A 25,132-nucleotide genomic window follows, 5' to 3' on the forward strand; every position below is an offset into this window, starting at 1 on the left:
CTCCCTTGCCCCCCCGGAAGTCCTCCGGAGGCTTGAGAGACCTTCAGGACGCTTCCCTGAAGCTACTTCCGGTTTGCTCGGAGGGTCGTTTTGAGCACTCCAAAGGCTTGAGGGACCTTCAGGACGCTTCCCTGAAGCCTCTGGAGCAGTCAAAACAAACCTCCAAGCAAACTGGAAGTGACTTCCGGTTTACCTGTAGGGCCGTTTTTTTGCGCTCTAGAGGCTTCAGGGAAGCTCATTAAGTCTCTGGAGGGCCTCCGTGGGGGTGGGGGAGGCTCTTTTTGCCCTCCCCAGGCTCCTATAAAGGCTCTGGAGCCTGGGGAGGGCAAAAAATAGCTTTAAAAGGGTGAACTCAGCTGGCCAGCTGACAGGGCAGCGCCTCGTGTGCTCTGACAAATGGCTCCGCGTGCCACCTGTGACAAGTGTGCCATAGGTTCGCCATCACTGCTAGGGAAAGGTTTATATCAGGAATTCATAAACTGGTGCTCCTAATTCACAGGTCTCCCTGGATCCTTTTAAGAGTCCACCACAAACAGGAGGGTTTAATGTGACTGAAGTTGAAGACTGTTATATACAGTGGCAGTAATGATATTGGTTAATACAAGTTTTAAATCAAATTTGAATTCTTGTCCTGTATTGAATTAATCTCCTTTGTGGAGTAGTCGACTTAAAACTACTCACGTGGTGACCTTTTGAAGTTACCAATAGCACTCAAAAGTGACTTACAACCATTCCTTGCACTTGCAATATCACAGCATCCCATGATCATGTGATCAAAATTTGGGTGTTCGGCAACCAGCATATAATTATGAGGGTTTTAGCATTTGGGAGTCATGTGATTGCCGTTTGCTATCTTCCCAGCTGGTTTCCAACAAGCAAAATCAATAGGGGAAGACAGATTCGCTTAAATGACAATTCACTTAACAGCCATGGTCAATATATATATATATGTAAAATTGAATGTCACTCATTTAACAACCATCTTACTTAGCAAAATTCTTGACTCCGTTGTCTAATTTTTCCTTTGCTGCCTAGGAGTTTAAGACTCATGTTTCAAAAGTAGAGAAGAATTCACACTGTAGGAAGGTATTACCTTGCAAAACTCAGGCTTCATTTACACACTGAGCATGAGATCATGTAGTCAGCTATGTATCTTTGAAGTACAGGTGGGAGGCATTTTAATATTACTCATATGAGCGATTAAAGATTAGCAAGAGCATTAACAATTGGAAACAGAAAAAGTAGTCTTCTAAACCCTCCTTCTCTTGTCTTCTGCTGCCTTAGTTTTATATCTAAGGAAGCATTTCTTTTTTAAAAAATGAATGAAATCAGAATACCACCTTGTTCTATTCCACACATAATCCCACTCTTAAATGAAACAAAAAAATAAAAGTAAACTGAGTTTTGTTATATGTTCAATCTGAAGCCTTATCTGGCTAAATGTATGTTCGTAATTATTATCTTTTTGGCATTCATAGGTGCTTCTTCCTCTTTGGTAGGAAAGGGGGACGATATACAGGTAATTCTCAATGTACAATTTCATTTAGTGACTAGTTGAAGTTACAACAGCACTGAAAAAAAAGTGAATTATGACCATTTTTCACACGTCCGTTGTAGCATTGTCATGCTTATTTGATCAAAATTTGGGTGCTGGGCAATTGGTTCATATTTATGACAATGTCCTGGGGTCATGCAATCACTTTTGCAACATTCTGTCAAGCCAAGTGGGGAAGCCAGATTCATTTAAGAGGTCTGTTACATCTCAGGAGGCTCCTTCATTACTCAAAACCAGCCAATTGACAATGACTGATCAACTGGAATAAGGGACATAGCGTAGAATTGACCAGGAGCCAAGCCTTTTATTCTGCTTACTCGCTCTTGGCTATTGTACAAGGGATCCTATCAATAGTAAGGTAAGGGTAAAGGCTCCCCTCGCACATAAGTGCTAGTCGTTCCTGACTCTAGGGAGTGGTGCTCATCTCCGTTTCAAAGCCGAAAAGCCAGCGTTGCCCAAAGACGTCTCCGTGGTCATGTGGCCAGCATGACTAAATGCCGAAGGCGCACAGAACGCTGTTACCTTCCCACCAAAGGTGGTTCCTATTTTTTCTACTTGCATTTTTACATGCTTTTGAACTGCTAGGTTGGCAGAAGTAAAGGGAGCTCACTGCATTACGCGGCGCTAGGGATTCAAAGCACCAAACTGCCAACTTTTCTGATCGACAAGCTCAGCGTCTTAGCCACTGAGTCCCTTATCAACAGTACATCAATTCTTTTGGGGAAATAGCTAAATAACCTTCCCAAATTCCACTGAAGATGTTACCTAGCCTGGCAATGAAACATTTGGAAACCAGCCCACAAAGCTTGGAGAACGAATCTCCACCCTCCCTACAATAATTGTCACAATCGCAAATACAGGAAGTCCTCTACTTACATCCACAATTGAGCCCAAAATGTATGTTGCTAAGTGAAACATTGAATTTTCCCCGTTTGTGACTTTTCTCGCCACATGAGAATCACTGCAATTGTTAAATTAGTAACATGGTCGCTAAATGAATCTGGCTTCCCCGCTTCTTTTGCTTGTCAGAAGATGATGATCACATGACCCGGGACGCTGCAATCCTTCATAAAGGTGAGTCAGTTGTCAAGCATCTGAATGTAAATCATGTGATCAATGCAACGGTTGCAAGTGTGAAAAATCGTCATAATTATTTTCAGTGCCATTTTAACTTTGAACAGTCACTACATGAACTAAAGTCGAGAACTACCTGTATTTAGCTAAAAGCTATTTTACACCCAAGTGCAAAGAATCAAACACAACCATTTATGGATAATTTTTATTTATAAAATAGAAATTTTAAAAAGCTTAACTCTGCAAAGAACAAACCACAGTAAGCTGAGAAAGGGGGTGAAATTGTATATGTACCTCATTCCACCTGCATCCCCTTCCTCAAAATAATTCCCCTTTTATATTTCTGTTTTAAACATTCAAGCTGAATATATAAATACCACCAAAAAAGCAAAAACAAGAGGGGGGGTTTTCTCATCTGACCTGAACAGAGTTATAAGTGTGCAAGGCGCAACACAAAACCATGTCAATTTTTTTGAGTTCAAAGATAAGGTGTCCTCTTTGTTTACACCTGCTGGGGCAGTAAAGAGACACTATCCAAAAATCCACAGAAGTGTTAATGGCTATGTCAATGCATTCCCAATGCAAATGGACCTCCTCATTCCGTACCAGGTATATCCTGCCTCTGAACTAGCTAATGGAGTCATAAGCTCCGAAGATTTGTAGATTCAGTGCTGTGGAACTTGTCATTCAACATTCCTTACTACTGTCTGTAAAGGCTGGGACAATTAGGAGCCACCAGCGAAAAAATATCAGATGGATTTCAGGTTCTTCATGCCATTTATCCAACAAGAAGAAAAGGCTGGTGATGGAACAGTTTAGTCCAAGCGTAAGGGAGAAATGCAGCCTTCTTAACTGGCCTGTTTTCAACATAGGTTAATTCAACCAAATCAAGACAAGATTGCGATATAAAAGACTATTAAAGTACATGTCAAGAATAGCATAGAACATGCAACTTTGAGGTGTGGTTATATTCTACCTATGGTTGAGAATGCTTGAAGTCTGGATGAATAGATCATACCTCAATGGTAGCAGGAATGATAAAAAAAAAACCTCTTGGTCCAATCAGGTGGGTCAACACCACTGTTAATTCACAACCTGAATTGTTGACTAAATAAGATGCTGCAAATTTCACTTTAAAAAAAAAGTAACTTTTTTAGCTTTAGGTCTAAAATAGCTATATCAAAAGATTTGGGGAAGTGTTGGATGTATAATATGTATATGCTTTTTAAAAAAAAATTTTTTTTCCTCAGGTTGTATTGCAATAAGTGATTTATGGTTAAATAGTTCTTCTCATGCAAAAGTAGATCGGGGCTTGGCTGTTAAAATCTGTGCATTCCAGGACAATGCAATATAAAAAGAACTCGTATCTTATTGTAGGGATTTACTGTAAAGCCAAAAGCCGATACAGCTATAATTTTTGGAGGACATCTTTAGCTAAGTGAAGGTAAAAACCTGTTTCATAGTACTCTGTTTTCTTATTGGTTGTTCTGATTCTTGAAAGTTTCATCTCAGTTTCCAGAACTGGATTACAAGAAAGTTAGGTAGTAAACTTGCTGAACATAACCGCAGTCGTACAATATACTGTTATAAAACCCTGGTTGAATGTCTGAATAAGACACAATGTTCTTCAATGCCATTTCCCCCAAAAGTTTCTTTGCCTAGGAATAACGAGAAAGCTTGTCGTAGTTGGGGCCAATGGTTCTACACAGAAACATCGATACCATCATGAGGAAGAGCTGTGGGGGGGAAAAGAGATTTTAGTTACAGAAACATCAATCACAGATCTATCATAAGAAAAGCTAAACTCCATGTTTGAGATAGTTTGTAAAGCAACTTAAAAATAAGATTAAATAAGATTCTTAATTTGATCCCGTGCCCTTTAAATGTGTTGGACTTCAACCTCCAGTATTTCTGCTTTAGATTCCTGGCTGTTGAGAATCCAGTACACTGGGAAGGTTGGATACTGGGATGGGCCCTTCACGATTTGTGGACTTCAATTCCCAGAATTCTTGAGCCAGCCAGAAGCTGAAGCCCACAGGTTGTAAAGAAGCCACAGTTGCCCATTCCTCGTCTACACCTAACCCCTGAAATTACAACTCATGAGTACAGTAACTATTCAGAGATAGTTATTGAACCCAACCAGGTGTCTTTCATGTGTGCTGAACTACAATCCCCATTATCCTTGAAGGCCTTCCCCTTATCTAGGTGCTCTCCAGACACCATTGCTCCATCAGCAATGGTCAGGCTGACTGTGGAATTCTTGAAATATAATCCACCACAGAGAAAGTAAATACACAAGATGGAAAGAAGCTACGAAGAGCAGAATAGCTCCTAGAATATATCTTGCTGAAAGGAAGGAAGATGTCTATCAATGCTTAAAAAGGGGTCTTTGCCCTGTAGCATCTTATGGGTTTGTTTGTTTGTTTTTGTTCTCTGCTACATTTGCCCTCTCCAATTCTCCCTATTGGTGCTCATGCAGCCACTGCAGTTCTTGGGGCCCCTGACATGATATTTTGGGCCCAGGCGAGCCAGCAAAGCTCTTTTTGCAACAGCACAAGGTGCAAGCAAGACATTAACCTGCAAAGGAGTAATGAGGTGGGGAAAACGAAGCATTGTGGACATTGACAATCTCAGAAGCGGGGCGTGGGAGGAGTCACATGTGGGTATCATCACGGCCCATTTGCCCGGAGACAGGTAATTTTGAGGCCACTCCCTCTACTTCCTCCTCGTGACTCCCCAGATTAACCTCAGTCTTCAGCCCAGAAGGAGTACTTTCTCTGACTCTCCATTGGTTTCAAGTTCTTTTGCTTACTTTAATTTTGCCTCTAGCTTTTTTCCCACTTGTGATTCCTTCCACCTCTCTTCCTTACATCTCTGTGTTGTTTAAGCCTTTCTCTCTGCACAAGCTGGGCTTCCTACGTTACTGGGGAACCCCCAAGCCGCTGGTCGGTTAAAGGGGAGGCTCCAGGCCACGCGCCGGAGGGCGCTGTCCACATAACCCCTGGTTCCATCGGAGGGGGTTGTGGAGCACTCAGGAGGCTTCTGAGGGAGCGGCTCAGTTGGAGCCGGCTCGCAATTGGACTGTGTGGTCGGTGGTCGCCATCTTGGATTGTGGCCATCTTGGGATGCACGTGGTGGGGCGCGGAGATCAGCGTGCTTGTCTGCAGCAGCCGCAAGCACCCAGGAACACTGCTGGGAAGGATCCTTTGGACCTGTGCTCCGCTGCTAATCTGGGAAGGGCCCCTTTGTTTTGGCGGTGGGCCGGCTTCTTCAGGCTGCGGATCAGCGGCGTGGTGGTAGGTGGCACCGGTCTGAAGGAGCTCCGGACCGCGCACAGAAGCCCAGGCTGGTTGGCAGCGTGAGAGGAGGTGGGAAGGCGACAACTGTGAGTAAAGCGATGGCGGATGCCAAGAGGAGCAGGGGGATGGCTGCCCCTAGATCAACAGGGGATTCAGATCCGGGCGAGGGGACCACCCGTGGAACTACCCCTGTAATGAGGGGGAGGTCTACCTCAAAGAAGGCCATCTCTAAATCTGCTAGGAGGAAAGAGCCTAGCAAGGAGCCCCGCATCACCAGGGCAGCTGGTAGAAGGATAAGGGAGGAAATCAGCCCTTCCCCATCCAGGTCACGCTGTCCTCTTCGGCCTTTACCTTTGCCAGAGGTCCAGCTGGATTCTCCTGGTTCCCCACCTGGCTCTGCAAGGGGGGCTAGCCCCCTATCCCCCCCTCTGTCTCCTGCCCAGTCTTCGGGGCACTTGGGAGACCCCTTCGGCTGCAGGGCAGCTGTTTCCTCCAGGCCACGCTTGGCTCCTCAATCTGCTGAGCCCCCTAGCCTTTCACCGGCTTATCCAGAGCTTTCTGAAGGTTTTCAGAATGTGATTGCCCGTGCCATTGCTCAGGGCATCTCATCAGGCATGCAGCCTCAATTTCAGGCCTCTAGACGAAAAATCTTTTCATGGGACCCCACGAGGTCATCCAGACCAACCCCAATCTTCTGCAGCTAGAGAGCGCAGATCGATTTCCCCTTCCACGGCTAGTGAGGGGTCGGGGTTGGAAGAAGAGGGGCAGAAGAACGTGGCCTTCTCTGAGGACGAAGATTCCCAGGTTCCAGAGGCCCCTGCTATTGCTGACTTGTTTCCTCCCTCCTTGTTTGGTTCCCTGCTTCGCAAGGCCAGGGCTACTGCAGACCTGGATAGCACCCCAGCCCCTTCTCAAGCTGCTACTGCATCCACCTCCAGTGGGGGGACCAAGACGGGGCCCTTTTATAAGCCACACGTGGAAAAGGAAGAGATTCCTACCCCTGATTTATTTATGGAGGTGCTCAAATTTCAGGCACGTTTCCCACTCCAGGCAGTAACATTTGTACTAAAGGAACATTCAGGCCTGACAATGCCCTGGAATGAATTACCTTGCCAAAACTCCAGGTACCTGTCCCTGTGCAGCAGGTATGTGAAATAATTTAAGTGATTATAAAAATGAAAAGAGGTTTGCAGTAGTGGCGAATATCTGGAGTTCGGGGGTAGGATGAGGGTGAAGGTTCATTCTCCAAACTTGTGGGAGAACCATCTTAAGCTCTACCCACACTGACACCAAACAGCATCAGTTCAATTGGAGCAACACAAAAATCGGCCATGCTACTACCCACCACGCTTATGAGTTCTTTGAAGCCTGACACTCCACAAGCAATTTCATCAACAGACACATGGACCTACAACCAGCTTATGAAATCCAAATCAACCGCACAGCCAACCAGAGACAGCATCAACTCTCAACCAACCCATGCAAGCCCCTCCATCAGTTCACCTCCCAATGACATTGACCTGGTGTAACCTCCTCATCACAAGACACGTCAAAAGTGTCTCACTGATGACTCAAACCTGACCCACACAAGACCCTCGCTTGACACACCCATACCTGACCCATTACAAGACCACAGAAAGCTCTTACAAACAGAAGAACACTGACAATGACATCTCCTAAACTCTGCTGATGTTACCTAGTCTGGTAATGAAACATTCAGAAACCAACCCACAAGCTCGGAGAACGAACTTCCACTCTCATGGAAAAAGGTTTCAGAAATGAGGGAGAATTAAGGAGTAGTACAAACATAACCCATGCATCATGCATCACTCTGGGAAGCAAATCAACCTCTTCAGACATGCCCAGACCTATGCCAATAATAGGGTGTTGTAGATGTTGAGAAACACAGCAGGCAAGTGCATATACCCAGCAGTCAGCATATCAAAAGCACACTGGAAAAGTTTTAGATATTTGGGCTGCAACCACAGGCAGGGCTTACCACAAAAGGCCCAAAGATTAAAAGCTGTTCTTGGATGGCATTCAATGTGCAGACAGGAAGAATAATGAAAGAAGCCAAATTCGTTAAGGAGACTTTGAAAAAGAACTGTAAGCATCTCTGATTTCTAAATTTAGATCCGCATCAGAAAGTAGATTAAATTCATGGGTTTTTCAAATCAATGTAATTCTCATTGGGGAATTCCAGAGAAACAGTTTGTTCCTCTTCTGCCTCTTCCTTTAAAATCCAGGCCCTTAGGACATAAGCCAACTCATTAAAAACTTTGCAGAACAGCACAAACAGCTGTGTTTGCTTTTCTTTAAAAACAAATAGAAGTAACACAATCATTTGTAATCTTCCAAAGCAAATCCTACACACACACACACAATCTATTGTCTTCCAGTCAATTCAGAAAGTCAGCAAGGAGAACAACAGATTCCCAGAAAGGTAATTGCCACACATGCTCACAGAGAAAGCTATTTGTTGCCTCCTCTAGTTGTGTTGGGCCACATTGGCTGTCATCTTCAGCAACCATTCGCTGTACTGGCTTGGGGTGATGGGAATTGTTATCTCTTGTTTGTGCCAGAGTTCAAGGCAGCTCTGCACATGGTCTCCTTTTATTTTAATGAATAACCATTCTCTAAGTTTGGGCTGAAAGAATGAATGGCCCAACATTAGTCAATAAACTACACAGTTGGAATAAATTTAAAAGCAATAGCAGTTATATACTGCTTCATGGTGCTTTACAGCCCTCTCTCAGCTACTCACAGAGTCCGCATATTGCCCACAACAATCTGGGACCTCATTTTACCGACCTCGGAAGCATGGAAGGCTGAGTCAACCTTGAGCAGGTCAGGATTGAACCCTGGCAGTCAGCAGAATGAGCCTGCAATACTACATGCTAACCACTGCGCCACCACAGCTCCCAGGTCTTTCTGCCATAAATCATACTTCTACAATTACTACACTATTCTGCATTATAATCCAGCAAATGTGAAGAATGCCAGATGGAAGAAACTGCCTAGATCACTGGATTTCTTTGAGGGCCGGATCAGCATTGTAGTTCTCCTCTATGGGCCGGCTGGGTTGGGGGTGGGAGAAGACGGGGCATATGCCTCCTGCAGCACCCTGCCAGTCAAAACAGGGCATGGGTGGGGGGGGTGCAGAAACCCCCCGACACACAAACACTGTTTTGGCTGCCAGAGGCACTGTGGGCTGGTCCTTTGCTATTTCCAGTCTGGCCCCGTGGGCCAGTTTTAAGCACTTTGCAGGCCGGATCTGGCCCACAGGCCTTGAGTGTGACACCCCTGGCCTAAGTGAATTCACAAGGATTGATATGGGATTTCTCAATAGCCCAGGTCCTGCTCAGCATCTTCCTTGCAAATACACAAGCATGGCACCATGGCATTTGGGGATGACAGCAGCTTTTAGGGCCAATGCTTCCACCCAAGAAAAATCAGTATTTCCTGCACTGCACTCATGAATTACACAAGTCACAGGACATGCACAGAGAGGAAGTAACACATCCTTCCCAACACAGGAAGACACAAATAACAAGGCATGGCAGAAAGCTGGAAACATCTATGCACTCCCTTTAGCCACCTGTTAGGGATCTCCTGGGAGCCACCACTATGCAGGTCCTTGTGTTCTAAGGCAGTGACCAGCAACATGCACAGCAGCTGCAGTAACTACAAGAAAGATCCAGGGTGGAGAAATAAAGACCTTGATTCTTTATCACGTAATGCACTCACAAACACATATAAATGTTTCTGGTGTCTACCAGCAATGCCTACTGCTCCAAATGAGTAGACTGGTAGGGACAACACTTGGAAATACATGATTTGAATAATAGTACTGACGGCAGAAATATAATGGCATTTTAGCCAGGCAGAAGAAAATCAGGTCTGGGATCATTCCATCATCAAATAGCTAACTACCCAAGGAGCTATGACTATTGGGAGTCTTTTAAAAAATTAGATCTCAAATACTCAAAACTGAATGCTGTGAAACAGCATCATATTTAGCTTAATATTCCAGAGGACGAAGTGGCTGTATGTGAGAAACTGTAAGTGAGTTTCTGCCTACAAGACCCAATTGTACGGCAGTGCTACATGCCTAGATATAAATTGGGGTTGATGGGGAAAAAAGATTGTGATTATTACAAAATGTCTTTGGACAGTCCTGAAAATAAACACCACGCAAGGTGTCTAAACTGAATATAAAATGAATGATTTTGTAATGATTTTGGGGATGTCACCAAACCTATCAATATTTGCCCCTCCCTGTATTATTTCAGCACCATTGGTAGAAATGTAGCTGTACCCAGTTGTCATTCAGGAGCGCTTACCTCTAGGAGAGCAATCCCAAGGCAGATCCCTACAATGCTGATGATGTTATTGTTCAGCCAGGCTTGGACACTCTCCCTGCAGCCCTGAAAATGGACAAAGATAGATTAAAAAGGAGCGTCAGATGCCATTCCAAGGACAACCCTTGACAGATCAATTATAAGGCACGTCTCACTCGCTCCCACATTGCAAGCCCATCAGATACAGCCAAAAAACTCACCAAAAAAAATCAGAAAAGAACCTTTCACCTTTATTTTCTGCACTCTGGCCTTAACCTTGCCTTTTCTAGTCCTTTCCTTTTAGAACCTGGCTTACTAACGTTCAGAAACACCCATGCACCGTCCTTCTCCATATCAGGAAGTGTTGAGTCCCACAAATTACTTTTGCAATGTATGAATGCCTATTTCCTTTCATCACTCTCACACCGACTGGTGGCTCATTTAAAGGACTCAGCAGAAAGAGGCTGAAATCAATACTTCTATGGCTAAGGGCCTACATATTTACAAGACCAACTTGCCCGAGTAGCTTGTGTCCATCCAAACAGATTGAGGGGAGATTCACTCCAAGCCCTTTCCCTTAAGGAGGTTGTTTACAAAGCCCAAGATGTAGACTGCTCTCTGTTGCAGCCATTCGTCTTTGGAATAACCTAACCCGGAGATCTGATTAGCCCCACCCTGTTATGGGTTAGGGGAACTATAAGACTTGGCTTTCATTATAAACTAGAACACACACACACACACATTCTGGGCTGTGTCTAGGTACTTTATCCTCAGTAGTCTTGTTTCTTTCTTATATAACATTATAATCATGTGCAACTGCCTCTCATTTTATTATATCATTTTTTGTAAACAAGCATGCTACTCAGAAATAAATACTTCCATCAAAAGGATACACCAATTGTGGCCCCCCAAATAGTGCGTAATCCTCTTCCATACAACTGCTTTTTGCAAATAGGTTAATGGTTGGAAAAAGTAAGACAAGGCGCAGCGGTACAGTGATGTGGAAATCAATGCATGAAAAAAAGGTGGGGGTGGGGAAAAAAAACAATCACCTGCCTAGAAAGTGCCAAATTGGGCAAAAGCTGTTATGATGTTCCAGAAATTACTAAAAACCTGGATGTTCACCTGGGCCTTGGGAGAGGATGGTTGGAAGCATCTTTTAATTTAGCTTAGCTTTGTTCTTCTCGCTTGCTATGTTTTCAAGGTTTATTTGTAAACAAGTCAGTTGACAAGGAGTTTGGCAATCTCAAAATTGGAATCAACCATCAATATGCACCCCGCTTTTTTGGTTGAGGGCCCTACAAGATCTATTAAAATTTCCCTCCAATAGGCATCTTCTAAATGCATTGGAATAAGTTGTTCCATATACTGTACACTTTCCTTCCTATGTATTACTTTACATAGATTTACAAAAATCTGCCATACCCAATTGTCTCTTAAGTCAGTGGCCCCCAACGTTTTTGGCACCAGGGACTGGTTCCACAGAGAGTTTTCTCTGTATACCTGAGAGGACATAGTTTTGCATGCTAAATCCCATGGATGGAGCTTTGCTTGTTTGCATGGCCAGGTTTCTGGCATGCTATGACCCAGTGCTGGTCCATTGACCAGGGGTTGGGAACCCCTGTCTTAAGTCATCTCTTTCAGAAATTAAACCAGAGAATGAACATGGCAAGGTTAATATTTATGCACAAATTCTCCCTCTTCCCGATGAGCAGGAACTGGCAATCTTTTCAGACACTGTGTGTTCTGACTTAGGGTTCCGAAGAGCACGAAGCAAACTCCTTGTCCCGACAAAACTCCTTTTATTAATTTAATGTGAATTCTGCTCATTCACATCCAGCAAAGTCTTTCAAGGGAGGATTTACAGTTCCAGACTTTATCTGGCTTGGAGCGTGAACTAATTGTCTCCTGCAAACTCCACCCCCCTTTCGCTGCTCTTTTATTTCCTCTGGGAGGGGCCATTCATTGTCCACTTGTGGTCTTACCCCAAGTCGACCCCTGTTCTTTAGCTGATTCCTATGTCTGGCAATTCTGCACATGCGCACACTGGGAATCAGCTCCAGCTGTTTGTCTGCATCACTGAGGTCTGCCTCTGAAGGCACTGATAACTGGCATACGGCCCTGACCTCCTCTCTGCCTCTGACACAGAGCCCTCATCAGAGCCTTCCCCAAACTCCAGGACTGGCCCATCTTCCTCCCCAACCTCCTCACTGTCTGAATCTACTGCCAGCTCTGCTGGCCACTAGCAGGTCACAACACTGTCATACAATCACTTGTATGCCTCCCTGCCCTCTTTTAAACAATTGCCTAAACATTTTGGATACAAATATTGATGGGCATAGAGAATGCTGACATTTCATGATGTTTTTCCCTGCAGGATTTGGGTCAAGTTTTTAAAAATTGTTTTATGACAACAGAGAAATACAACTATCACCACAAGTACCCAAAGGAGCTGGACTGCACTGTGCATACACCCCTAACTCAAGAACAATGTGTGGGCTACTCACTCTATTGTTGATTTGCAACGGTGCCTCTGCTCGGCAAAAGAGGGCCGGCTTGTCAGTTGTACTGTTGTTGGCTGAGTTCAGAGCAGAGGTGTTTTGACAGGAGCAGGGGTACTCTTTATTTGAGGCATTTCTGACTCTGCTGTTTTCCATCCAGTCTGCCCAGCTTTTCCAGCCGCAGCATTGGAACTAAGAACAAGGAAGGGGATTGAAGACAGCGAGAAAGAGAAGCACAGTCATTGCAACAGAAAAAAAACTACTAGAGGAAAAGATCCAGCACAAGGTTGGCCCAACTTTGCTGAAGCTAAGCAGATATGAGCATGGACCATGCCTAAATGGGAGACTCCATAAAGTCCCTTATCCAATGTTTCCCAACCGTGACAACTTGAAGATGTGTCGAGTTCAACTCCCAGAACTCTTAAATGATGTCGCTTACTGGGCATTCTGGGAGTTGAAGTCCACAGATCTTCAAATTGCCATGGTTGAGAACAACTGCTCTTATCTATGCCAACTTGAGCTCCAATATGGAGGAAAAGCAGCATGTTTATCAATAGCACTTAGACATATCTACCACTTCACAGTGCTTTACAGCCCTCTCTAAGCAGTTTACAGAGTCAGCATATTGGTCCCAACAGTCTGAGTCCTCGGTTTAACGACCTCAGAAATCTGTAAGCTGAGTCAACCTTCAACTGGTGACGATTGAACTCCTGCCAAGTGATCTGAATTAGCCTACATTACTACATTTTAACCATTGTGCCACCATGGCATCACATATATATGATGGAAGAACTAAGTTCATTGTTAGGTCAACTCTATAGCTCTACTCATCCAACATGACTTTGATCGCGTCAATCAACCAGTCTTTTTAGAATTCATATATCATGACTTTCAAGCCATGAGGCTGGGTCCAACCCAATAAACTAGACTGTGATGGTGAACCAATGGCAATCATGCCCAAAGTGTTATGTGGCACACACACTGCCCGTTCCCCTTCCAGGTTTCTGGCGTGCATGTGCGCATGATGATCAGCTGGTCTTTGTGTGTGCGGCAGTGCTGGAAACTGAAAGAGCTGGTCTTCCATTTTCTGGCGTGAGCATGCGCCCCTGCCAGCTGATTGTCGCATGCGCATGCACACCAGTAACCAGAAGACTAGCTGACTGTTGCACATGCGCGCATGCTGAAAACCAGAAGTTCATTTCCCGGTGCGTGAATGCCCCCTGGGCAGCTCCTCTTCCAGGTTGCAGATTAGGTGAGTATGCGCGCACACTCCCTTTTCAGCATTCATCGGCAAAAAGTTTCGCCATCATTGCACTAGGCCAAATCTAAACAAACCACTTATGGCTTAGCACATTATATGAGCCTCTCTGTGAATGGCCAAATATGTCCCCATTAGAATCACATCAATGGAGCTAAAAGATGTAAAACTAACATTACTGCTAGAGTGTCCTAACAGGAAGATAGCTTACCTGCTCCTGCACAAAATCCCAGCTGTCACCATCTGAGAGGGATGTATTTGTTCCATAGCCTGCAATGATGGTTTTTACATGTCCAGCCACAGTTGAAGTGATCTGCATGTGGATGGAATAGCAATCTTAGGTAGGCTCTTTATATCGTATAAAAAAACAAAGGTGTCTCTATCAGTGACAGATCAGCACCCTGTTTTTCCTGGAGTCCTCCCAGGTTGCAGAAGAGGAGACAAGTCTTCATTCACAGATGGGACTTGGTTCAAACACACTAAACCAGGTATCCACTTCTTTGAAAAACCCAACTAGGAGTAAAACTTACTAGCACAACGGAGCCTAAAATTTCTGCTACTAAGAGAGAGATTTGTTAAATGAGTTTTGCTTCATTTTACGAACTTTCTTGCCACAGAGGTTAAGTGAATCACTGCAGATGTTAAGTTAGCAACACCATTCTTAAGTGAATGTAGTTTCCCCATTGACTTTGCTTCTTAGAAGGCCGCAAAAGGGAATCACAAGACCCCCAGGACCCTATAACCATCAAAAATAAGTGTCAATTGCCAAGTGTCTGAATTTTGATCATATAATCATTGGGACATGGTGGGTCAGTGGCTAAGATGCTGAGCTTGTTGATCTAGTTGGCAGTTCGGCGGTTCGAATCCCTAGTGCCGTGTAACGGTGAGCTCCCGTTACTTTTCCCAGCTTCTGCCAACCTAGCAATTAAAAAGCACATTAAAAAATGCAAGTACAAAAATAGGGACCACCTTTGATGGGAAGGTAACAGCATTCTGTGCACCTTTGGGGCGTTTAGTCATGCTGGCCACATGGCCATGGAGATGTCTTCGGACAATGCTGGCTCTTTGGCTTTGAAACAGAGATAAGCACCGCCCCCTAGAGTCGGGAATGACTGGCACATATGTGTGAAGGGAACTTTAACTCTTAACCATGGGGATACTGCAATGGTTGTGTGAAAAACAGTCATAAGTTGCTTTGTTCAGTGACATTGTAACTTTGAACTGTGAATAAATGAACTGCAGTAAGTTGAGGACTACCTGTATTTGGAGTAGAACGGGAGATTCTGCCCCAACTCTATTCTCAGTGGACAAAAGTTCAAACAGGATGCAAGGTTTATTTTCTTTTCCCAGAGAATCCAGCAGTGAGGAACAGTGATGACAGCAACTGAAAAGCCAAATATTTTCCATCTTCTCAACAGGCCATACAGAGTTGCTGATCACCCGGCTCTTCCAGAAAGCGAGCTAGTTCTCTTACTCATTGCATCGTACAAGGCTTTAACCCCAAGCCTTAATTACTTTTGTTAAGGCACCAAACCAATTATTAAAGGCATCAACGTACAGAATGCATGCTTGGGAAAGGAGTTTAAAGAACCCAAGCCTGCAAATAGAACGAGAGAGGGATGCTGCTAACTTTGGCTAGACTACAGCATAAGCTGGAAGAAAAAGGGCGGCAGAACTTTTTGTGATTGGCAAAAAAGAAAAAAAAAGCATTCATAATTTACAAACATCATACTTACTCCTGGACAAGGTCTAGATACCTTTTCTCATTCTTTTATATACCCTGCCGCACATCTTCTCTTATGCCCCCCACTCCCTAGAAATGCCTTTCTCTCCAGATGCTTTTTTTTACAAATCTCTTCTGCCCAGCAAACCGTTAGTTTGTTTGTGACTTAACATCTGGAGCAGCAGTCCCCAACCTTTCTTGGTTTACGGACCAGTGATTGCAGTGGCGCGTGGGAGGAGAGAGGATGGTTCTTCACAGAAACTCATTGCTTGCACGGCCCAATTTTGATTAGGCCGTGGACTGGGGATTGGGGACTCCTGATCTAGAGGACATTAGATTCCCTTGCACATGTGGACCATTGTTTAAGCCAAGAACCATTTAGAAATCAAAAGGCATGATCCTGGGGAAGGCTGTTATCCAGTATGTAAACCAGATCAAAGACTAGCAATAACATTAAAAAAAAAACGGAATGAGAAGCAGGGGGGAAACTTATCCAGGTAGAAAGAGGCATTGTTGAAATAGGATTATAGTGATCATCTTATGAAAAATCCTATGATTTATTACACTGCTTACCGTGTTGCTGTGTGTTTGTATCAAGATTGCAATGATGACTTGACTAACAAACAGGAGCAAAAGGAAGGCAAAGTACTATTGATGGAGACAGAAAAGGTCAGCAAAATCAGTCAACATCACCATGGCATCAATTATTCATTCATTCATGCATGCATGCATGCATGCATTTATTAGCCATTCATTATATCATCATATTATTAGCCAATCACATAAACATTTCTTCAAGATTCTTACAAACAAGCATGCTACATTTATTTTTAATCTGCATTCTTGCCTATACTCAATAAATATTATTAAAATACACCCACATGCTATACCAGACCTCCAAGTAATCAATATTTTAAAAATCTACCGGTCATCATTAATAACTGAGAAGCACTGCCATAAACTTTGCAAAGGCACCTGTGCTAAATCACACAATACCAAATATATAACTAAAAAGGAAAAATATGACAGAGTGTAATTACCTTTCTGCATTTCCCACTACAAAGGCCTCTTGGGAAATTACCACATCATGCACTATACAGGTTTCTCCTTTCTTTTTTCTGTTGTGTTATTAAAAAGTACACAACCGGATTTCTACCTCTGTCTTGAGGGATCACCTGAGCCATTAATTAACTAGGATGCTGTGCCATCATTTTATCAGTATAATATATCAGTGTTATATTAAATATGAAATATCCATATACAGTATTCATGAATTCTCCCTGTAATTGAATGGCATATAAATCTTATCACAATTATACCTACCCTCCAAAAAAAGTATGTTAGCCTTTTCATTTGTTTTATACAATAATGTTTCCAATAGAATAGAATTTTTGTAGCTCAGGATTGAAAGTAGGGTCCTTGTTGCTCTCTGATCTTGGCAGTTTTTTTGCAGACCTTTCAATACCAAACTAGGTAACATCATCAATATTAATCATTGCTGAAGTTTTGGCAATGAAATATTCGTAAGAAAACAACCATGCTCAGAGAGCACTAAGGCCCCCTCAGTAATGATTCTTCGTAATCTTTAAATTGCATAGAATTCTTCACTTACATACTGCTACACTGTCTAAGTCTTTAGATGCAGTTTCCAAAGAAATCCCAGTTTCCTGAATTGTGCTTTAATCCAGGATTTGGCAACCTTTTCCAATCCTAAACTCTGTCCCACACATCTGCATCACATGGTTAAAATATCCTTCTCAAATTGCCCACCCTATTTCTTAGAACTTAAGTGTTTCATCCCAAAACTTTAGAAGGTTTTTGTCTTCCTGAAAAGATCAACAAAATTTTTCAAAATCTGTTCCATTTGGTAAAGTGTTTATAATGCATTTTTTGAAGTTTAATTTAAGGGGAGCATCATTTGGGATACAGGAGCAACATGATGTTCCCACCTGGCTGAACCCAATAAATGTTGTTTCCTTTTCTCAGAGAGTACCAGAATCGAGGCCCACTGCTTACACACGGCTACTTACAAGTCCTAGCATACACTTGATTTCCTTGAGAGAGCCCAAGCACCCAAGAAATCCCAAAAACATTGTTAGGATGCCCACACCAGAGAAAACATACGACCATATCTTGAGAGCATAATATGAGGACCCTGGGAAGAAAGGAAGAAACAGATCAGAACAATCAAGAACTGAAATGATACAAATTATAGAAAAAAATCTGTAATAATAATAAGTAGCCTCTATTCTTTTCTTAGGGACGCGGTGGCTCGGTGGCTAAGATGCTGAAAGGTCGGCAGTTCGGCGATTCGAATCCCTAGTGCCGCGTAATGGAGTGAGCTCCCGTTACTTGTCCCAGTTTCTGCCAACCTAGCAGTTCGAAAGCATGTAAAAATGCAAGTAGAAAAAATAGGAACCACCTTTGGTGGGAAGCTAACAGTGTTCTGTGTGCCTTCAGCATTTAGTCATGCTGGCCACATGACCACAGAGACGTCTTCGGACAGCGCTGGCTCTTCAGCTTAGAAGCGGAGATGAGCACCGTCCCCTAGAGTCAGGAACGACTAACACATATGTGCGAGGGGAACCTTTACCGTTATTCTTTTCTTATTCCTCAATTGACAGAAATGTTTGGAGGAGCCAAGCCTGCTTCACTGGCCTATGTCCAAAGAAGTGTCAGTCTTTTGAAAGAGAGCTACTTACAACCATTCATTTAGTCACCATTCAACATCAAAATGGCATTGAAAATATGATTTAAAACTGATCCTTGTACTTACAACTGCTGCAGTGTCGCTACGGCCATGTGATTGTAATTCAGGTGCTGGGCAACTGGCATGTATTTACAGCTGTTGCACCATCCTGCCACTTATGACAAGCAAAGTCAATTGGGAAGCTGGCAGGGACGGTCAGATCTCACTGAACAAACACGATAGTTAATGGAAAAAGACTTGGAAAAATTTGTTGGAGCTTTGATGTTATATACTGTATGTTGACGACAGCAAGACTACTTTAGGCACAGAAATGGAAGGGTACTTTGATCCCCACAATGGATGAAAAATCGATGGGAGTTAACAGGGATGGCTAAATTGACTGCTTTCATTAAAGAAAAAAAATCACAATTACTTTTGTTTCTAGTTGGAAACTGCTTCTGGACTTTGAGCTTGCGGTGGGGGAAACTAAAATTCTGATTTTGGATTTTACCAATTAGATAGATTTGTCGTTATAGAAATGATTGACTTATACTATTACCATGTGTAAAAGTAAAAAGTTGAGGTTTGACGCTATTAACTTACTTTAACTAAAGGGAGTTAGAAATCAACATCTTTTCTTTCTTCTTCCTCCTTTCCCTACTCTTTTCCCTTTCCTTCTCCCTCCCCTATTTTCTGAATATTTTCCTTTGAATTTTTGTATTTTGTATTATAAACTAATACAAAAAAAAACAAGGATGATAGTTTGCTTAATGATGATGGCAAAAAAGGTGGTAAAGGTGTGGTCACATGACCATACCAATTAACAATGAATTTTTTCAGTCCCAATTATGATCCTAAGTTCTCTACAGTATTTAGAAAAGGAAGCCCCTCTCTGAGGGAGGCGGACAGTTAAGAAATATGAAATATAAATAAGTAAATAAAGATGAAGGAATTCACAATGCATTGTTTTTTGGGAAGCAAAGGTGTGGCCTTTATGAAAACATGTTTTCAACTTCCCCTTAGGTCAAGGCTCTCGTAGAGTCTGGCTACTGTACTTAGTACAGTACTAAGTGGAAGAACAATTTGCTGGGTGATAATGTAAAGGTAAAGGTTCCCCTCACACATATGTGCTAGTTGTTCCCAACTCTAGGGGACAGTGCTCATCTCATCTCAAAACTGAAGAGCCAGCGCTGTCCGAAGATGTCTCCATGATCATGTGGCCAGTATGACAAAATGCCAAAGGCGCACAGAGCGCTGTTACCTTCCCACCAAAGGTGGTTCCTATTTTTCTACTTGCATTTTTACATGCTTTCGAACTGCTAGGTTGGCAGAAGCTGGGACAAGTAACAGGAGCTCACTCGGTTACATGGCACTATGGATTCGAACCGCCAAACTGCTGACCTTTCTGATTGACAAACTCAGCGTCTTAACCACTGAGCTACCACGTCCCCTCTTGCTGGGTGATACATTGTGCAAAACCATGTTTATTTTCTTTAATTCTGGTTTACCCCGATGCATGAATATAGCCATTATAGTTTGTAAATCATGCTTACATAGTTCCTAGTGAAAACTAAGCTGTTGTGGTTTGCATAATTTTAAAAAATGGATAGATGTCCTAAGTCCAAAAAGGTTTAGAAACACTGGTTTAGCACAAGATTCCAATTCAATTATGAAAAGTTGGAATGAGCCTCTGCAACTTACCAAGTGTAAAAGCAAAATTATTTTGATCAAAAAGTATCCATAAGCCAAAACTGAAGACCAGACTTCCAAGAATCTGAAGAAAGGGAAAATAGATTTTTGATTTTATTTTTAAAGTATACATCTCTGTACATTAGCCATTTTTTCCTCTTTTCCCACCCTGCATAAACACAGCTTCATAACTAGCTGCAAATAATAATTCTCTAACTGGCTATCCAACTGGCTCTCAGCCATGGTACTTACAAAAAAGAAAAGGTTGAAGAGGAAGAGGAAGTATTTTGTAACATTGAGACATCCTTTGTGAGACATTATCTTCTTCCTGTTGGAAGGGGGAAAAAAACATGGTTTTTTATTCTACTTCTGCCATTCCCCTTCTAGGCCCCATCTACATCAATACAGGTGATATCCAGACCATCCTCTGAGGGACTTTATTAAAAAAAAAAGAACGATTCTAAAAATGGGAGCCTAGTCCTTTACAGATAGTCCTTGACTTATGACCACAATTGAGCCTAAAATTTATGTTGCTAGGTGAAACGTTAAATGAATTTTCCCCTATTTTACGATCTTTCTTGTCATAGTTAAGTGAATCACCGCAATTTGTTAGATGAATCTTGTTTTTGCTCGTCAGTACCCTGTTTCCCTGAAAATAAGACCTCCCTGGATAATAAGCCCAATCGGGCTTTTGAGCACATGTGCTAAAATAAGCCCTCCCCGAAAATATTGCAACACAGCAGCAATCATGAGGTGGCCACGCTCGCTGCCTTCTGCACCTCAAAAATAATAAGGCCAAGTGCTTATTTCAGGGGTCAAAAGAAAATTAGAGCCTGTCTTATTGTCGGAGAAATACGGTAGGTCACAAGAAGTGATAACCTTAGGACACTGCAACCATCATAAATAGGAGTCAGTTGCCAAATTTTGGCAATTTTGATCACATCACCATGAGGATGCTGCAAGAGTCGTAAGTGTGAAAAACAGTCATAAGTCACTTTTTCCAGTGCCATTGTAACTTTGAATGGTCACTAAATGAACTGCTATAAATTGAGGACTACATATTTTGTGACCTCAAAATTTGCAGGGTGAGGTCACAGCAATGGCCCACTTGGTTCCAGAAAACTAGAAATTATTCCAGAAACTATTTGAAAAAGGTAAGAAAACATTATTCATTGACAAGGATGACACACTTTGTTGATAATAACAATGACAGTTGCCAGCTGTTTCCAAATGATTAACAGGCCCCACCCTTAAGTTAAATTTTGATGTTTTTTTAAGGAGACATGGCAGCTGTATCTCTGAATACAGCTTAAGGTTCAGCAGTAACAGAACATGGCTGTACATGAATGTTTTTCAAATTTGGCAACTTTAACTTGTTTGGACTTTAACTCCCAAAATTTCTCAACCATACGAAATCTTTAAATTGCCAGATTGAAGAAATACTGAGGTATATCTAGTTGCTACTGAAGAAGAGCATATATCATTTTTCCTTCTTCTGATTATTCCAGTATTCCAGTATAGAAGGAGCACTAGATGGTTGCGAGCATCGACAGAGTTGGTCAAGATGATACCAGCAACTGATCCAAACCCACCCCTTTTTTATATACATTGTGCATGTGATAGATATAAAAAAGAGGAAAGGGTATTACTTTTTGACACAAAAACATACACATCCCGAGGATGCCCCTGAAAATTCATCAGAACTGAAACACGAGGCATTGCCCAACATCTGAATAAAGTCATTTTACAGACATTAAATTATATTTAGAGACATGTCACAGCATTCCTCAACCAGATATCTTCCAGGCTTGTTGAATTTCAGCTCTCATAATTTTCCATTTTACAGGAAAACCCTCCACTTATCACAATTGAGCCCAAATTTATGTTGCTAAGTGAGACATTTGTTAAAGGAGTTTTTGCCCCATTTTATGACATTCTTGTCACAGTCGTTAACTGAATCACTGCAAATGTTAAATTAGGTTGTTAAGTGAATCTGGCTTCCCCATTGATTTTGCTTGTCTAAAGGTTTGCAAAAGGGGATCATGTGACCCTGGAATATTGCAACTGTCATAAATATGAACCAATTGCCAAGCATTTGAATTTTGATCACATGACCATGGGGATGCTGCAAAGTTCGTAAGTGTGAAAAATGATCATAAGTCACATTTTTCAGTGCCATTGTAACTTTGAATAGTCAGTAAAGGAACTGTTGTAAGTCAAGGATTACTTGTATTAATTTATTAAAAAGCTCAATCCACTTTTTCTTCAAGGCTGATTTTACTTTCTTCTTCAGTTTTTCCCTTCTGACATATTAGTATGGTTATCCAAGTGATGAGAGCTAGCCTAGAAATGTTCTTGCAACTATACGGTACAGATCTTCCCATGTTCATCAACAGGATTCTATACAATAACAACAAAATCAAACTCTTAATATGTTTCATATGGATGTGCATAAACATAAGGAGGGAAAAATATCAGAAGCTTGCAGAATTCCACAGTCTATTTAAATACCAAAGCAAAAAAGAAACTAAGTATACTTTATTTTTTAAAAAATTGGGAGAAATAAATACAAACCAAACCAATGAGGACTGAACATATTGAGAGTCCACAATATGGGGGAGATGAGGAGATAGGAAAAACTGGATGGGAGTTGCTGAAGTAATATCAGGAGAACGCTATTAATCTCATGCCCAGAATTTAAGCTTTAGAAACAGCTAAATAAAAACCAGATGTAGACAAGATATGGTATTTCAGAAAACTAGGGGAACTTTCATCGTAATTTCCTGATAGATTATATTTCTCTACTACTGAAAAAGTTTCATAAGACATTTCAGAACAAAGCAGAAGAGGAAGCGCTATATTTCAGAGTTAGTGTGTGTCACAGATTCTCAGAAAGATAGACTCACTTCCTGGGGTACTGATGTAAGTGATTCTACCCCCCTTCTTCACACAAACTGATGAGGTGCCATTTTAGCTTCCTTGCTGATACACATCTGTCATATAAGCTAAGTAACATATATTTATCCTCATGCAAGTTGAGCATTTCACAGACTATCCCCATTTTAAGATAGCCAATTACACTATTAAATTGTTATTTCCCTTTTTCCGCACATTTCTCCCAAAAGATATGGAATAGATGTACCATGTGTTATTCAGTTCTGCTGCAGATCCATGTTTCTTTCTTTGCATGTGTTCACCACAATTATTTCTGTACCGTACTTATACCCTTCATTTTCTAATGTAAAATTTAAGACAGCCCATATTTAGATTCACGGACCTGTCTCTTTGAAAACATGAGGTGTCTTTTGCCCCACTCGTTCACACCCTAATTCACATAAAGCATTTCAGACGAAACAATGGTATTCATTTTGCACCTTGTGTCTCTGCAGTTGGTGCCACTTACATAACTCCACATTAAGGAGCACCAGAGATTGTGTGTGCAAGCATGCTGTCTTACATACTTCGAAGCTGCATTTGGACTTTCACACATTAGTTTCACTTTCTTGCAAGCCATCTTACTCAGTACTATTCAAGAACATTTTTCTCTGGGCTGTCCAAATGCACTAGTACACTAACATAGCTAAAATTCCTTCCCCCCCCCCAATTTTGTGGGGTCTCATATTCTCATTCACTGGAGCACTGTCTTTCCTGTTCTCATTTTACTCATTCTAAAAACAATTCACACAACCACCTTTAAACCACTCAACCACGGCATTCATCTGCCCACCACTCACCTCCAGCCTCATGTAACCCTCTACAAAAATTTCCCCTCCATGATGCCCAAACAGACTGTAGTTGAACCAACTGAAAAGTCTCAGGCTGGGAAAGGCAGATTCGTTTTATTTAGCTAGCATTAAACCACCATGAATCTATATCCTGGTCTCAAAGATCTCACTAACTCTCCAGTCCTTAAGCTCAACACCCCAAGGCCCTTGTTTCAACACTGGCCTGCCTACTAAACTCCTCACACACACATATACATTGCATATCCATCCAAACTCAGACCATGGCTATGCATGGCTCATAAGGTGATTCACTCCTTTGTAATCAATAGAGACATGGGAGGGGGGGAAAACAGCACTTCCTAGACCAGATCTAGGTTAGGTTTTTCTCACCTAACCTAGATCATAACAGCTTTCTCCTTCTCTGCAACCCTCTCGCTCATTTGAACTTACCTTATCGGCCAAACAGGCTTCGCCTCCCGCTTCTGCCACTACTTGTACTATCACAGTACAAATCGTCTTTTTTTTCTTTTTGTCTTCTGATGAGCTAGTTCCAAACTTCATCCATCCTTGCCTCCCTCCCCCCAGGGAGACCCCGCCTTCGTTGGCTTCTCTCGTTTTTCATTGGTTGTAAAAGCAGGGAGGCGTGGCTGAAACATGAATAATTAATAGACTCCAAAATTCCATCCGCAGCTTTGTAGTTTCCAGACGGTTTTCTCCGCCCCCGGATTTTTTTTTCTGGCTAATTGTTAAGGGTTTTCCATTCATTAGGGAAACAGTTGTTGAATTGTTGGGGGGGGGGGGTGCTGGGATGGTTTCATGACGTTGATTTCCTGCGCCTTCCACACCTGTGTTTAAAAAACTCCAAAAGAATGTAATACTGTACACGGCCGGCTTTTAATGAATTGTATGCTTTTAGTAAAACAATAGAAATAAGATACCAATGGATTCTGTAGAATTTTCTTTCTGGGTGAAACTGATGCAAATATACGCGTCATTGAGAACATTCTCTTGACTATGCTTCTCCATGGAAACTGCTAGTTTTGTCAACTCGCTTAGATCACAGCAAACTCTTGTTTGCCCCCCCCCCCATAATAATTTGTTTAGATAACTTTATGCAGTGTAATAATCTATATTATAACTTTTATTGGACCCAGGTAAAGCCATCCAAAAGAACTGGCAAGTTTCACGTTTTCTCTGTTAACTTGTACTAGGTTTTGTTTTTAGCAGGAATCAAAATTTTGCCAACAGGTTTGATAATACAGTACAGGTAGTCCTCGAG

General features: G+C 42.2%; 1 protein-coding gene across 1 annotated transcript; it reads right to left on the reverse strand.

Moving 5' to 3' along the window:
* Positions 1-2,820: 2,820 nt before the first annotated feature.
* CD37 (CD37 molecule) lies at positions 2,821-24,504 on the reverse strand. The gene is made up of 9 exons (XM_081970807.1): positions 24,304-24,504; positions 20,381-20,456; positions 20,141-20,213; positions 17,781-17,905; positions 16,324-16,398; positions 14,239-14,340; positions 12,776-12,961; positions 10,272-10,355; positions 2,821-4,365 (listed from the first exon to the last, which is right to left on the reverse strand). Exons 2-9 carry the CDS (start codon positions 20,444-20,446, stop codon positions 4,288-4,290), a joined length of 789 nt encoding a protein of 262 aa, XP_081826933.1. The 5' UTR covers positions 20,447-20,456; positions 24,304-24,504; the 3' UTR covers positions 2,821-4,287.
* Between the last annotated feature and the right edge of the window lie 628 nt (positions 24,505-25,132).

Source organism: Natrix helvetica (assembly GCF_964273705.1).
Source record: "Natrix helvetica genome assembly, chromosome: Z".
In the NCBI taxonomy this organism is placed as follows: Eukaryota; Metazoa; Chordata; class Lepidosauria; order Squamata; family Natricidae; genus Natrix; species Natrix helvetica.

What these genes read in the sequence shown, in the direction of transcription:
- CD37 (XM_081970807.1), bottom strand. Translation starts at nt 20,446, where the DNA reads ATGTCTCACAAAGGATGTCTCAATGTTACAAAATACTTCCTCTTCCTC. An exon ending in TACAAACACACAGCAACACG is followed by an intron (nt 14,341 to 16,323) that starts GTAAGCAGTGTA and finishes ATCCACATGCAG; the next exon opens with ATCACTTCAACTGTGGCTGG. An exon ending in CGTTGCAAATCAACAATAGA is followed by an intron (nt 10,356 to 12,775) that starts GTGAGTAGCCCA and finishes GTCCATTTTCAG; the next exon opens with GGCTGCAGGGAGAGTGTCCA.